The sequence below is a fragment of the Apis mellifera genome, linkage group LG5, assembly GCF_003254395.2.
Source record: "Apis mellifera strain DH4 linkage group LG5, Amel_HAv3.1, whole genome shotgun sequence".
NCBI lineage: Eukaryota > Metazoa > Arthropoda > Insecta > Hymenoptera > Apidae > Apis > Apis mellifera.
The window spans coordinates 5,196,659-5,211,162 of NC_037642.1; the positions used below are offsets into that span (position 1 = coordinate 5,196,659).

The window sequence follows — 14,504 nt, forward strand, 5'->3', positions numbered from 1 at the left end:
GGCTAATTTATGCTAATACGAGGTGGTTACGCGTCGAGGAAGTGCAACGTCCGCACCTTTGCGGCTTTGGCGCGTACCCATTGCAGAAAGATGTTGTCCAAACGATCGTGGAAAACCAGGAGAAGAACGCCACTTGCCCCCTTAACGATCTCCCACATCTCGTTCCGATTTTTTATTTTCTTCCACAGATTTCAATCGAACATAAATTCGAAGGAAATCTAGGATAAAATATTTGAAAGCTCGAAGATTTCGAGGATCAATGATTCGAAGTTTCCAAAAGAAAAGTCTAATTAGATTATTGATCGAATCTCCTCTTCCTCTTAAAATTTTCATTAAATCGATCAATCAAAATTCGAAGAATATTAAACAAATTTACCAGGAATATTGTTAAACATATTATTGCATGTGCATTCAAATTTTCATCGAAATCGAACGGATCGAAGGAATCTCGATTATCTCGTTTCTAATGATCGATCCTGTACTCGATTAGCCGCGGCATTGGGTTCCGGGCGCATCGCACGTCTGCCGTGGCGAGATACGAAACGTAACCTGTTAACAGTGAAACATAATCCAATATCACGGGGGCAACGATCCGCGGGAGAGGCTTTCTGCGACCGATCGAATAACTCTCACATCCGTGCCACCGCTTCTCCGCGTCGAGATTAACATAATCTCGATGACAGTGAATTAAGCTGCTCGATCGTGTACCCTTACCCGTCACCCTCGTCCACGATAAAACGATCGTTCCCCTTCCATCCTCCGGTTATCTCCCTCCCCGCTTCGTTCCATTTCACATTCGCAACATAAGTTTCTACGCGTCTCGAAATATTTTGAAACTTATCACGTTTATTCGAGAGAGTATTAATTTTAATATGAAAAAAAAAAAAAAATGTAATGAATCGATCTCATCTCTTAAATGCACGATACTTTTGAATAGGATAAAATTTGAAAATTTTACATAAGTTTCCACACGTCTCGAAATATTTTGAAACTTTATTATAAAAGAAGTGTTAATTTTAATATGAAAAAAAAATGTGAAGTTGTAAATGTACAAATCGATCTCATTTAAATGCGGGATTTGATACTTTTGAAGAGGATAAAATTTGAAAATTTTACATAAGTTTCCACACGTCTCGAAATATTTTGAAACTTTATTATAAGAGAAGTGTTAATTTTAATATGAAAAAAAAATGTGAAGTTGTAAATGTACAAATCAATCTCATTTAAATGCGTGATTCGATACTCTTGAAGAGGATAAAATTTGAAAATTTTACATAAGTTTCCACACGTCTCGAAATATTTTGAAACTTTATTATAAGAGAAGTGTTAATTTTAATATGAAAAAAAAAATGTGAAGTTGTAAATGTACAAATCGATCTCATTTAAATGCGTGATTCGATACTTTTGAAGAGGATAAAATTTGGAAATTTTACATAAGTTTCCATGCGTCTCGAAATATTTTGAAACTTAGGTTTATTATAAGAGAAGTGTTAATTTTAATATGAAAGAAAAATTTAAAGTTATAAATGAATCGATCTCATCTATTTAAGTGCACGATTCGATTTTGAAGAGGATAAAATTTGAAAATTAACAATCGACGTTTCTACGGCATTATTTAAAAGGAAGAAAAATTCGAAATTGATCGACGAATATAAAATATATTTTTGTTGAATTATTTTCGCGGTCCAATAAACGGAACATTAGTGGTCAGATAAGCACGAATGCTTTTTGGTAGCAACGTCCTGGCAATAACTTCTCGTTGCAAGAAATTGATCATTAATCAGGCACACCATGAATTCGTGTTATAGAAGGTGGGGCCAGAGTTTGCGACAAAAACGAGGATTTAAACGCATCGACTTACCACATCCACGAGCCACTTGTCCCCGTGAAACTCTGGGATAGTTGGCATCGTTGGAAAGATTCACGCGCGGCATTTCGGATCTTAACTTTTCTGGCAATCGTTTCTTAATTAACCAAAGAAGAAACGGCCAGATTTCTTTCCGTAATTCCATTCCATATAAATTGAGATTAAACTTTTCGCAATTTTAATGAAACGTTTTAGCTTAAATTTTGGCATCACGTTTCGTTGCACACGCCCATTGAAATTTGGCATGAGGAACACGTCGAGGTCACGTTTTCCATATCTCTGTTCATACACTTTCCCTGTTCTAATTGGAACAACGAAATGGAGAAATAAAAAAAAAATAAAAAAATGTCTATATCATCGCTCTCAATTTATATATATTTATCAACTGTAATTATTTTTAAGAATTTTAACAATATCTTTAAACTATATATAAGTATTGTAATTAATCGAGTGATCAATCTTCCAGGTATAATTTTCAAGTCTTCGAAAAGCTTAACAATGTGCTAATGTGAATACGCGTGAAAAGGAGAATAAGAAAAAGTAATGAAATAAAATAATGAGGATGATTGGTGAAAGTGAGAAGCTGAAAATAGCTGTGAAAATAACGAGGTTGAACGAAATTGATATCGTTCGTTCCATTATTATTAAACGTTACTTTTTTTTTTTCATGACACCTCCTGCTATTATTTCGCTTCATAAATATTTTATTAAATTTGCATTATTTCACTACGCTATATTTCTTTTTATTAATTAAATTACCGGCAATATAAAACACGAATCGTCATTCCGTCTCTTAATAACTTTCTGAAATTCCTTTCTCTTTTTCCTTTCTCTTTTCATTACACGACATCTCTATTGCGATTCAATTTATGAATTTCTCGTGAACGTGAGAACGATATCTAGTTCAACACCGATCTAACACATTTTCTTCTTTCCCTTCGAAGAATATAAATAATAATAATAACGAAAAAAAGTCGTTTCATTGATTTCAAGCAAAAAAATTGGCTATAAAATTTATTGCTTTTGACACTGGCATAATGTACGCACGTTTCTTTTCCCTCGTCATCGCCGTTCATTCTCTTCTTCTCCTAACTTTCACTGCCATTGTCAAATGCATCGCATTAATCCTCGTTCCCCAAGAAAGAAAGAAAGAAAGAAAAAAACTCAACTTTCAAAAAACTTTCAACTTCCTTCCATCCGTTCGACTAATCATCCGAATATTTTTATTCCATTCTCGACAGTAATATCCCCCTCCTCCCAAAAAATCCATCATCACTACTCTAGAAATATTCGAAAACGTTCAGTTAGAGATCAGAGGCTACCTGTGACCAGGCCCTCGAAGTTCGGCGATGGTACGAGATTGAGAAGAGTTAATTAAACGGTTCGAGGAAGTTGATGTCGGCCGGGTCAGTCGATGAACCGTGAACCGATCCACACACGCGCACACACCTTGATAATTCGAGGACGAATCGAAATCGAGATCCTCTGACATCGTTGACGAGCCGTCGCTCCAACGTGTTAACGACCCCTTTTTCTCGCTATTTTCCCCGTGGATGGACGAGGGAATCGTCGAATCTTCGAGCGGATGGACAATATTTGGATATAATGATGATGATGGTGTGATAATGTGAGTAATATGGGGTAAGAGATTTGATAAATGGATATATTCTTGGATAGATTTTTTTTTTTTAGTGTTTGTTTATTGATTTAGTTGATATCGAGGTTGAATATTAAAGAGGAGAATTGGTGAAACTTGTTTTTTTATACCTTTCGAATTATTAATTCTGCTTTTCAGTATTACAGTATATTAAATTTTCAGGTTTATCGAAATTCGATGCACCTACTTATTTTATTGAAGTTCTTTAAAGGAGAAGAATTTTATATCATTTTACATCAGAAGGGATTAAAGCCTACGTAATTTATTATGGAATTTAATACTTTTAATTATCTTTGAAAAACAAGGGGATATTTGTGTTATTCGTAGAGTAGAAAATTGAATTCTATTAATAAGAACGAAAGAGTGATAATTTAAAACTTGATCAAAAATTTGAAGATAAGGATACTCACAAATAATAGCAATCACAAATTATCAAACTTTGGCTTTTGTGCGTGCGTGTGTGTTTTTTTTCATGTTTTATTTACTATATATTCTACCAAGATAAAATTAAAACTTGCCTCTATCTTTTCCCAATTTACATCGGAACCGCGGAAGAAACAGCCACGTATAAAAGGAAAAAACGAGCGAATTAACGTTGGCGAAACGTAGAGAAAGAACGCAGATCCAGAAAACAAAAGGCGTAATTGCGAGAAGTACTTGGCCACTAACTTTTCGAACAACTGTTTTATCTCTCCTCTTCTTAAGAACGCGTTTTCAAGAAAACACGGGAAAAGCGTCGTCGGAATAATAGGAAGATCTTTAAAGCGAGGAAAAAAAAATTAGCCACGCTTTTCTCACGTCGAGTGAGAGAAGCGAAGAATGCGGAGAAATTAGCTGGCTCCGTGCTAATTTCGAAAATCCTATGCAGGCGACAATACATTTTTGTTTATTAAAAAAAAAAAAAAAGAAAAGAAAAAAGAAAAAAAGAAAAAAAAGAAAGAAATGTTACGATAAAAAATATAGCCTATTAAACGAAACATAAAAATCTCTTCGTGTTCCTTTTTTACGAGTTGCATAGCTGTGAAAGCGAGAAAAATTAAAAGGGGGATTTATAAAAGGGGAGGGGGGGATTTAATTACTTCATTTCTAATCCATCGTGACTAATAGGTAAAGATTTCTCGTAAAATTTTCGTTATTGGAAAAACAGTGATCACGTTCCTGTAGTAGAAAGTAAAAATATTTAAAAATAGATTCAAATATCTAAAAATAGTGATAAAAAATTTATACGCGCAAAGAAGTTGATTTGTGATCATACCAACTTTGGATAGAGTGGATCTTAAAAATAAAAATGGACATAAAACTTGATTGAGATTTGTTTATAAGTTATAAACAATTAAATTTCGCGTTAAATGAAACGGGATGGCGATAAAATGACAAGTACGGACAAAGACGGAAGACAGTCAACCGATTTTTTTTCGTTTGTTTTGACTTTTAGAATAGACTATACGTGGAAGGATATGTATAGCATGAATATATTACCATCTTGTATATGTTCCGTTTAATAACTTCATTCAAAAGTTTCAGAACAGCAACTTATTGCAACTTTTATGATCTTTTTTATATCGCGCGTTGAAATTTTATTTGAAAAGAAATGTATTAAGATTCCTGAAATCATCTTGCGTGCATATCTTTTTTTTTTATCTGATTTCAAAAATTTTTACAAAACAATAATGATTGATATTTCCACCGGAACAAATTTTTGATAATTAAATCATTTTCTCCTCAGGCCCATTCATCATTTTCTTTCAGCATAAAGACCACGCTCAGATTATTATTATATACACCAGTATCATCTTTTCTCTACACTCTAAAACCTAGTATGGGGTACGTAGGTCAGTAGTCACGCAAGATTTTCTCTTCCATTCATTGCAAATGTACGTGACAAGCCCATGCTTTCTTCCTTTTATTATATAGTACACATATTATTCCAAGTACCATATCTTAAAGCTCTTTTATTTCTTTCTTCTCTTCTTCGATGATTCTCTGAAACCTACTGATCCTTCACGCGTACACCATAAACAGAAAAACACCGTACCGCAATTACAAGTGCAAAGAAAACATACTTTCTCCGACGCCACGTGACGACTTCCGATCATCCACGTTCCCGTTCGAGAGGCTAAGTACCCATTTCGATTTTCAATATACAGAGACTTTCAGAGATTATTTGCATTCATTCTGTGGCGATTACCACACTTGACCTACCAGAAAGGAATTGCCACGAGAATTTCTTCAAACTTCTTCGAAGATCGTTTAACCGGATAATGGACAGTAGACAGTTGATGATTGCAAAAAAGTAAATAAGATTATATTAGAATAAATCAATAAGATCATTTCATGCTTATGAACTTCCAATTACATCCACGTCCCTATTCAAAGAATTAATTCTCGTAAAGCTATTCTCAAAATTATTCCTTTTCTTGAGTTTTTTACTTTTACTTATTAATTCTAAATATAATATTTCACTTTTTCTTTTTAACAAAAAGAAAAAAATCCTTCGTTGTAGAATAAAATAACAAATGATGTGCAATTTTTCAAGATAAATTAAATATCTATAGCTGGATGTTTCTGGACAATTAATCTGTCTCTAAAATCTCAACATCATTTAGAGTTTCGAGTGATTTATCTTAAAGAAACGCAGCGGGATTCTTCGATTTTTCAACCAGCCATCTAATAATCAGAATCAAAAAACTGCGAAAGTCAAACACTGCTGATGACGGTAAAAAGCTATATAATAATAATAATAATAGGTAGAGATTTCCTCGATCTTCAAGTTAATAATCTCCTCGATTTTTCAGGTATCCTCACACCGCTGGACGTAGAAACGTAATTTCCAGATGTCGGTCAAAATATCGACGCGAGCGTGACATGAACATGACACTTGTGAAACAGTGATACGATTTTGGAAAATGAACGAGGCCGGTATTTTACGCGTTCGTGGATATTCTGTCACGCGTATTACCGGATTGCGGGATATTCTTTCCCGAGTGAGTGTAATGAAATCGACGCCGGAAATGGAATGGATGACTGTCTCGAAACGCGGATGATCGAGAAACGGAATAATAAATTTGACGGGAATTTTTCTCTGTCAGATGTATCATTGTCGGGTAATGGATGATTGTAGAACGTTTTCATTTAATGGAAGGAAATTTTAATCGATTATCTGGATTATCTAATTATCATTTGAGAACGAAAAATCATATATTCGATTTTTTCGATCGTATCGAAAATAATAAATTTGCATAAACACGGCATTAATGAAACAGAAACTTTTTCCACGATTAATCAACCTTCGTTTCTTCGAACAAACTCCCGCAGAGTTGGTCCCAAGACAAGAATATGTGAAAAGGAAGCACATTGGAGAAGCAAAGTATCGCGTAAAAGAGCTAGAGGGGTAACACGATCCGGAGTCATTCCTCCGGTGAGTTATTTCTCGTGTAAGACGGATGCGAGGTATAGATACATGTATGAAACAACAAAAAAGGGAAAATCCAACTATGCAACCAGATTACAGTCCCTCTGAAGTTCTTTGACTTTCTACTCCTCTGGTTCATTCTATCATTGCCGTGAAACTTTCTTCTTCGTAAAATATGTCTGGGATTTGTAAATATTTTTTTCTTCTTTCCAGTATTTTGAACGTGAAAGTGTGAGGATCGATCGAGAAAAAGTGTTTCAATGATTAATAAAATTTTGTTTCGTTGTTACAGTTTTGTTGCGTAATGATGAATTGGAAATGTTAATGATAATAACATTATTAATGATCCTATTGATTAATCCTTTGATGTACCGATTCCGTATAAATGGACAAAACTAAATTGATTTCATTTGTGCAAATTCATGATAAGAACGTAGAATAATTAATTTTAATATTGACATCATAGGTAGATTCAATAAAATAAATTTATGCAATTACTTATTATAATATTTATAGAATGTAAATTTATAATATAAATTTTTAAAAAGTCTATTTGAAAATAGATAGCTAAATTGAAATGATTAATTTTATGGATGAGAAATATAACTTTAAAAAAAAAGTTAAAGAAAAATGTAAGAATCATATATGTAATTTCATACATGAATCCTTCATGTATGTAAAAAATTGGAATTGAGAATTTATTATGATATTTCGATAATTGATTTATATATTATATATTTCATATTAAAGAATTGTTTATATATTAAGATTTATTATAATAGTATATAAACTATATACTGTAATGCTTTATCATATCAAATTGTGACATTTTGTATTGAATGTGACAGATCGTCCATAACCTTTAAGATTAGCAGTCAATAATTGAGACTTGTTTGATATAAATTCTACTTTCCACATTTTCATATTTCGCATAAATTGTGTTCATTAAGATAGTTGGATATTGGTGCCGCGACCCTTTGAAACTCGAATCATCGAAGATTCAAAAACAATAAACGCGGGAGAATCGAAAACGTTTTATCTCTAAAAATGAAAACGAATAACGTAAATAAAACAAATAAAATACTCACGTGTTTCGCAAGAACGTCGTGCAGGCATAATCCTATAATAAATATAAGAAGCACCGACGACCTGAAACAAAAACAATATTCACCTTTTACTTTACCATTTAAATTCATAGCTAAGAATGAATCGAAAATTTCTTCTTTATTAATCTTTTTTGAAAAGAAATTTTATGCTAGAAAATAATTAATAATACATTAGATATATCTTATTATTATAAATAAAAAGAAGTATGATAATTATTTTCCTTTTTCGAGGGGAAATTAAATTTCATGTAGATATAAAATAATTTTCATTTTAACGTATAATAAAGAGCTATTGATCCGGAATAAAGTATAATCCTGAATTACAGATATATATAAAACTGATATGCCATACCGAATTGCATGTTTTTCAAGGTTAATATTAGCTTATGCTTATTTTATTATTATATTTTATATTTATCAATTCATATCAGTTATTTTATAATACCAGATATTTTACATTTTTTATCATTTTCATATGAAAAAATAATAAATTAAATAGAAATAAATACGTTTAACGCGTTCTTTTATGAATCTAACCTAACCTATATGTGTAGAAATAATTAATAATGCAACAACACAGCAAATATAAATTTCTAATCAACATTTTAAATTATACATTACAACATTCTTTTCTATTTACCTAGCACTTTATAACTTCCATTTTCATTACACAGAAAAAGAAGAAGGAAAAGACGATGGTTAATAAATCAGCATTGAAACAATCACTTGTCCCGTGTCACGATCAATTCACATCTGTTCTTCCCTCAATCCGCTTATTCATCTATACGAATCAATCAACCGACAAGTAATACCACCAATTAAATCAGCCAAGAAACCGCAAGTTAATTATAAACTGAACGGTCGTTTTCCACGATAAATCAAACGCAACGGAACCAAAGTACGCGAACCGGCGCGAAGAAACTGGTCGCCGCCATTGACCCAGACTTTGATTCTTGCGTGAACGCCGGGACGAGTTTCACCGCGAACTTGTCCCGCAAGTTGTTACGTCACTCTTGGTTAGACAGTTACATGCGCCATTACGCGAACGCGTCTTAATCGTCATCGATATTGTTGATTACGATTTCGAGATAGAAGACATGATTTAATTTGAAGATTTTTAAGTTGAATTTGTTACAAAGAAATTTTGATACAAAGCGTTAAATGTGACATAGGAAAAAAAGTTGACGATAAATTTTTGTTTGAGGTTATCCTTTTGTTTCTAATTCTATTGTTTGTATTGTATTAAATATGTTTTTTCTTTTCAGAAGAAAAGAATGTAATTTCAAAAAGAAAAATAAAACTTACTGAAATACAAAAAGTAGATATTCGTTTTATTGATTTTTTTTTAAAGCGGAAGTCACTAATTTGACTAAGAAAAAGAAACACTCATTTGACTAAAAAAAGAAACACTCATTTGACTAAAAAAAAGAGACACTAATTTGACTACATATTTGTAAAGTACTTTTTTATATAAACCATTTTTTCGAAATATATTTTTGTTTAATTAATTGTTATAGTAATGTACGATTACAAAATAAACTAAATTCAGTATCTAAGAGTTAAATATTCTAAAATTTATTATACAAATTTCTTTATTAAATACAGAAGAAAGTGTGTTTTATATTCAATCAGTAAGTGATCAGTAAACAAGTTAAAGTTTTTTATAATTTCAATTCATTCGAGATTTAAGATACGAACTGAATTTTAAATATCTTAATAATTGAATATCCAAAAAAGAGAGTAAAAAGAAAAGAGGTTAGAATAAAAATAATACAAAAAAAAATCGCATATTTTATTTTCCAACCCACTAACACCAACAATCACGTACACCTAAAATTCCTACACCTAAAATTTAAGTAATTAAACAAATAAGATATCATTTTCGAGAACACCGACTGAAATCTTTTCCACGTGCTACGAAACCGGAACGAGCCACTGGGTAATCGAGCCGATACTTCTCCCCCATCCGAGAATTTATAGAGAGAACAGGCGAACCATCACGCGCTCGTTGTTCCCGGCTGTCGTGGACGACGCGATAAATTATTTCACAGCAACCTCTCTCTCTCCCGCTATTTACATGCGAGCACGCGCCGAGGCTGCCGATAAATCTACCAACTGTCTGAAATTGTATGAATTAGTCGCGATGCTCGCTACTTTCTCGCCTGATTTATCGGATGGTATCGTCCTGCGAATCGGATAGCGGATCTCGTGATACGTGAGCTCTTTGGTTACCGTGATTTCACCGTGTTACGGCATTAAAAAACGTCTCCCTTTTAAAAGATTTGTTATAGGAAGCAATTGGAATCTATCTTGAGTGGATGGATTAATTCTGTTGTACATGATGGTTTGATGATATATAATATTGATATATTTTGAGAAAATTTTTAAAACAAATATAAAAATAATAATTATTTCTGATCTGGTTGATGAGATTTATTAAAAAAATGAATCCATAGAATGCATAAAATATTCAATTCAATTAAAAATCCTAACAAATAATTATGACTTTTCAATCAACCATCATTTAGTTACAACACAATTATTCAACAATTACTATGCTATCATATTAATATCATATTATTATTTGTTGTAGGAAACAATTGGAATCTATCTTGAGTGGATGGATTAATTCTGTTGTACATGATGGTTTGATAATATATAATATTGATATATTTTGAGAAAATTTTTGAAACAAATATAAAAATAATAATTATTTCTGATCTGGTTGATGAGGTTTATTAAAAAAATGAATCCATAGAATGCATAAAGTATTCAATTCAATTAAAAATCCTAACAAATGATTTACTATGACTTTTCAATCAACCATCATTTAGTTACAACACAATTATTCAACAATTACTATGCTATCATATTATCATATTATTATTTGTTGTAGGAAACAATTGAAATCTATCTTGAATGGATGGATTAATTCTGTTGTACATGATGGTTTGATGATATTGATATACTATTTTGAGAAAATTTTTAAAACAAATATAAAAATGATAATCATTTCTGATCTATATCATTATATTTAAATAGTTCCTGAAGTGAGATCATCTAAAAAGATTTAAATAAAAACTGATGAAGTTTATTAAAAAAATGAATCTATAGAATGCATAAAATATTCAATTCAATTAAAAAATCCTAATAAATAATTTACTATGACTTTTCAATCAACCATCATTTACCCAGTTACAGCACAATTATTCAACAATTACTATGCTACCATATTATTATCTTACTTTATCGTTTTCCAAGAAAAATCAACTCATAGAAAATGAAACTATAAAATCTATAATCTAAAAACCATCGATTCATCCCAATCTTGTTTGAGGAAGATTATTGAAGCGCATAATACACATTGACTCATGATTTTCGATACAAACGAATAACAAACAAAAAAAAAAAGGAGAAGAAAAACGACGATATCTTCAATCAGTGCAACGACTGTTGTGTCGAAACGTGAATGAACGTGTTTTTCTGCTGCATCGACGCGCGTCGTTGCGTAAGTTCTTTGAGTGGGCGTCATTCACTGGTTTGGAACGTTGCCCGGGAACTGGCGCGAGTCATTCGAATCGTTGAATCGAATCGTGGCGGACAGAGAGAAAAGGGAAGAAAGGGAGAAAGAGAGAGAGAGAGAGAGAGAGAGAGAGAGAGAGAGAGAGAGAGAGAGAGAGAGAGAGAGAGAGAGTTATAGAGGACGTATTCTGCTATCGGTCGGAGGACATAATATTCTGGTGAAAAATGGCTGGCCGGTGCTATTGGCCGAGAACAATGCGAGATGTCGTGCCGTTTTAATGGCCGGCGAACAACAATCTTGCCCCTGCCGGATATAAATTGCTAAAAAGCTCGTCGCCCGTAAATTCCGCCACGCAGCTTCCTTCGCGAATTATTTCCGGCATTCCCTCTCCCGGCTGGTTGAAGGGGGATTTATCGTGCGGTGAATTATGCCAGAAGGGTGGAAAAAAGAATGTTTGTTTCGTTTAACGGTATATTCTTTTCTTCTCTCTCGAATAATGAAATTTGAATTTTTTATGAAAGATATCTTATTAATTTGTAATGCTTTTTTTTTAGATATTTCCTGGGAATTGAAATATTTTCACCCTTTTGGCTACCTTTTGTGAAAATGGAACGAATCGAGGGGACGTATTTTTTAGTCAGCTAATACGATATGTTCAAATGATAATTACAAAATCTGTTTCTCGATAGAATTAAAGGATAACCTATCTGGTATTTACTTACAATTAGAGAGCAAGCTAATGCATTTACCTCGCTTACAGATGAAAGTTTTATCCTCTAAAATATTCTCCTATAAGTTTCAGGAATATCCATTCAATTTCCATCATAATTTTACGTCTACGTTAACACCAATAAATTTCGGCAAACCAGCGAATAAACCTCTCCTTCAACTCACAATTACTTTGCAACCGGTCGCAGATGCGAGCGAGGTGCACTTGCGCCGAGACGATTGCATAAAACATGACAGTAATCCACACGGGGATCTACGAGGGCGTTAATTGGAACGCAGTTTTCAAAGGTCTAATTGCGGCCGCGAAATCCTCGTGATGTTTCTGTTCGGGCGTGAAACACCATGGCGCGTAACCGGTTTCACTTGAAACACAAGGACTGGTTTATATCGTATCCTCGGCCTTGACGTCTGGATGCCTCGTGGGTGCGGTAATTGGTCCCAGGTGAATAATTTTAATTGGGTGGCGAACCTGGAATTGATGTTAAGTGGAATTAAATGGCTCCACTGGGAGGCATAGCAATTCTAACGCCGACCGATTATGAAATTGCGAATCGCGATGCAATTTCGTACTTCGCGATTGCTAACATGTAAATTCAATTATTTTTTCACTGCTTGAGTATAAAAAATATTCGTCTATCATTATATATTTATTTATGTGTTGATTGAATTTTAAAAAAATTGAGAAAATTTTGTTTTAATTATATTAAATTTTCCGTGATATTTCGCCTTTCCAACAAAATTTCATTATTTAAGAATCATTTAAGAATTATTTAAGAAAATTTAAGAATCATTAGAAACTAATAATAATTAATAAGTAAAAAGGTAAATTTAAAAAAATTTGTTTATAATCTTCAAAATAATAACAAGATATAATTATTAAATATTGCAAAATTCGATTTTAGAATATTCCATTATGTCTAATTTTCAAGAATCGATGAATTCACGTTCAATGATCCTTCAGTTTACATAACATTTTTTATGATTCCAAGAAAGAGCTAAGGGTTATAAAACAGGCAGCAGTTAGTAACTGCGAAATTTATAGTTCGAATCGAACGAGATTCGAAACGACATGAATATGTAAAAGCAATGCGATCAACCGAACTTTTGCATCTAGAATGTTTCTAACAAGACTACTACAGATACGATTCGTTACAGACAAAACAAGTTCTTCAACTTATATCATTTCTCCTTTGTTGTTAAGATCAGAACAATTACAATAGTTCTACAAATTTATGCAAATATTATCTTCTAAATTGTAATAAGATTTTATATCCAATTTTCGAAGATTCATTCGATGGATATTCCATTAAATTAATGATCATTTGCTATAGGAAATAACTCTAATTCTTTTAGAGACTCGTGTAATTTGAAATTTAAAAGTAAAATTATTTACTTTCGTAAAAAATTGAGTTACTTTAAAATTAAGTAATTGACATGAAAAATTTTGAAATTAAATGTATTTTATCCATGAAAGAATTTTAAATCGAAAATATTTCACCATTCTAATTTCAAAAAAAAAGAGATTCATTTTCCTGTCTTTAATTTGTTCTAGAACTATATAATTCATGTAATAAATCGAAAACGAAAATCTAATCTATCTATCCTACCATTTCTATCTATTTTTCACGCCTATAACCTGTACAAATACGCGCCATATTCGATTCTGACCATATATAGAATTAATAATCAACAAATCAGTTAAAAAGCGATGCAACGAAGCTACTTACGTATGGTTCTATGACTACGATCAGATATTGCGTCGTACTTTTGTACACGCATATCGTTGCGTTTTTACAACTTTCAGTATTCTGCATATCGATGCTACTAATGAGCCTGTTGTCCACAACCTGGATCCACCAAGATTTCATCGCGGTTGCCTCTTGAATTCTCTTCTCTCGTCGTTTATCGTGATTCTATTCTGTCTAGCGTGCGAGCAATTTGTGGTTTAGGTATCCAACTTTCGCGTAGAAACGTGCCACTGTTCGTGCAGATGTTGACGAGACTCGGAATTAGATAACGAGGAAACATGGTTTCAGTTCGTTAAACTGCTAATTTCACAGTACGAATCGTTCTGTGATTTGAAAACTCGAACTTTAGAAAAATTTCTATCGAAATTGTTAATTCTTATCAGATTTAGAAAAGACGCCATTTTATTAACGTTAAAACGAACGTGGCTAACTTCAGGTTGAATCGATAATCGAAAATGAAAA

General features: G+C 32.5%; 1 protein-coding gene and 2 long non-coding RNA genes across 9 annotated transcripts in view; 1 reads left to right on the forward strand and 2 right to left on the reverse strand.

The window, feature by feature from the left end:
• The window catches only part of LOC413021 (papilin), a 129,362-nt gene that overhangs the window by 39,070 nt on the left and 75,788 nt on the right, over positions 1-14,504 (reverse strand). For all 7 annotated transcript variants that reach the window (XM_006562179.2, XM_006562183.3, XM_006562182.3 and 4 more), the window contains exon 2: positions 8,025-8,085. In XM_006562179.2, coding sequence (XP_006562242.2) covers positions 8,025-8,085 — 61 coding nt within the window. The remainder of the gene's footprint in view (positions 1-8,024; positions 8,086-14,504) is intronic.
• LOC102655308 lies at positions 6,015-7,225 on the forward strand. The gene is made up of 2 exons (XR_003304739.1): positions 6,015-6,240; positions 6,320-7,225. It is a non-coding gene; the product is annotated as an uncharacterized LOC102655308 (long non-coding RNA).
• LOC113218801 lies at positions 9,799-14,481 on the reverse strand. Its single transcript, XR_003304737.1, has 2 exons — positions 14,022-14,481; positions 9,799-12,763 (listed from the first exon to the last, which is right to left on the reverse strand). It is a non-coding gene; the product is annotated as an uncharacterized LOC113218801 (long non-coding RNA).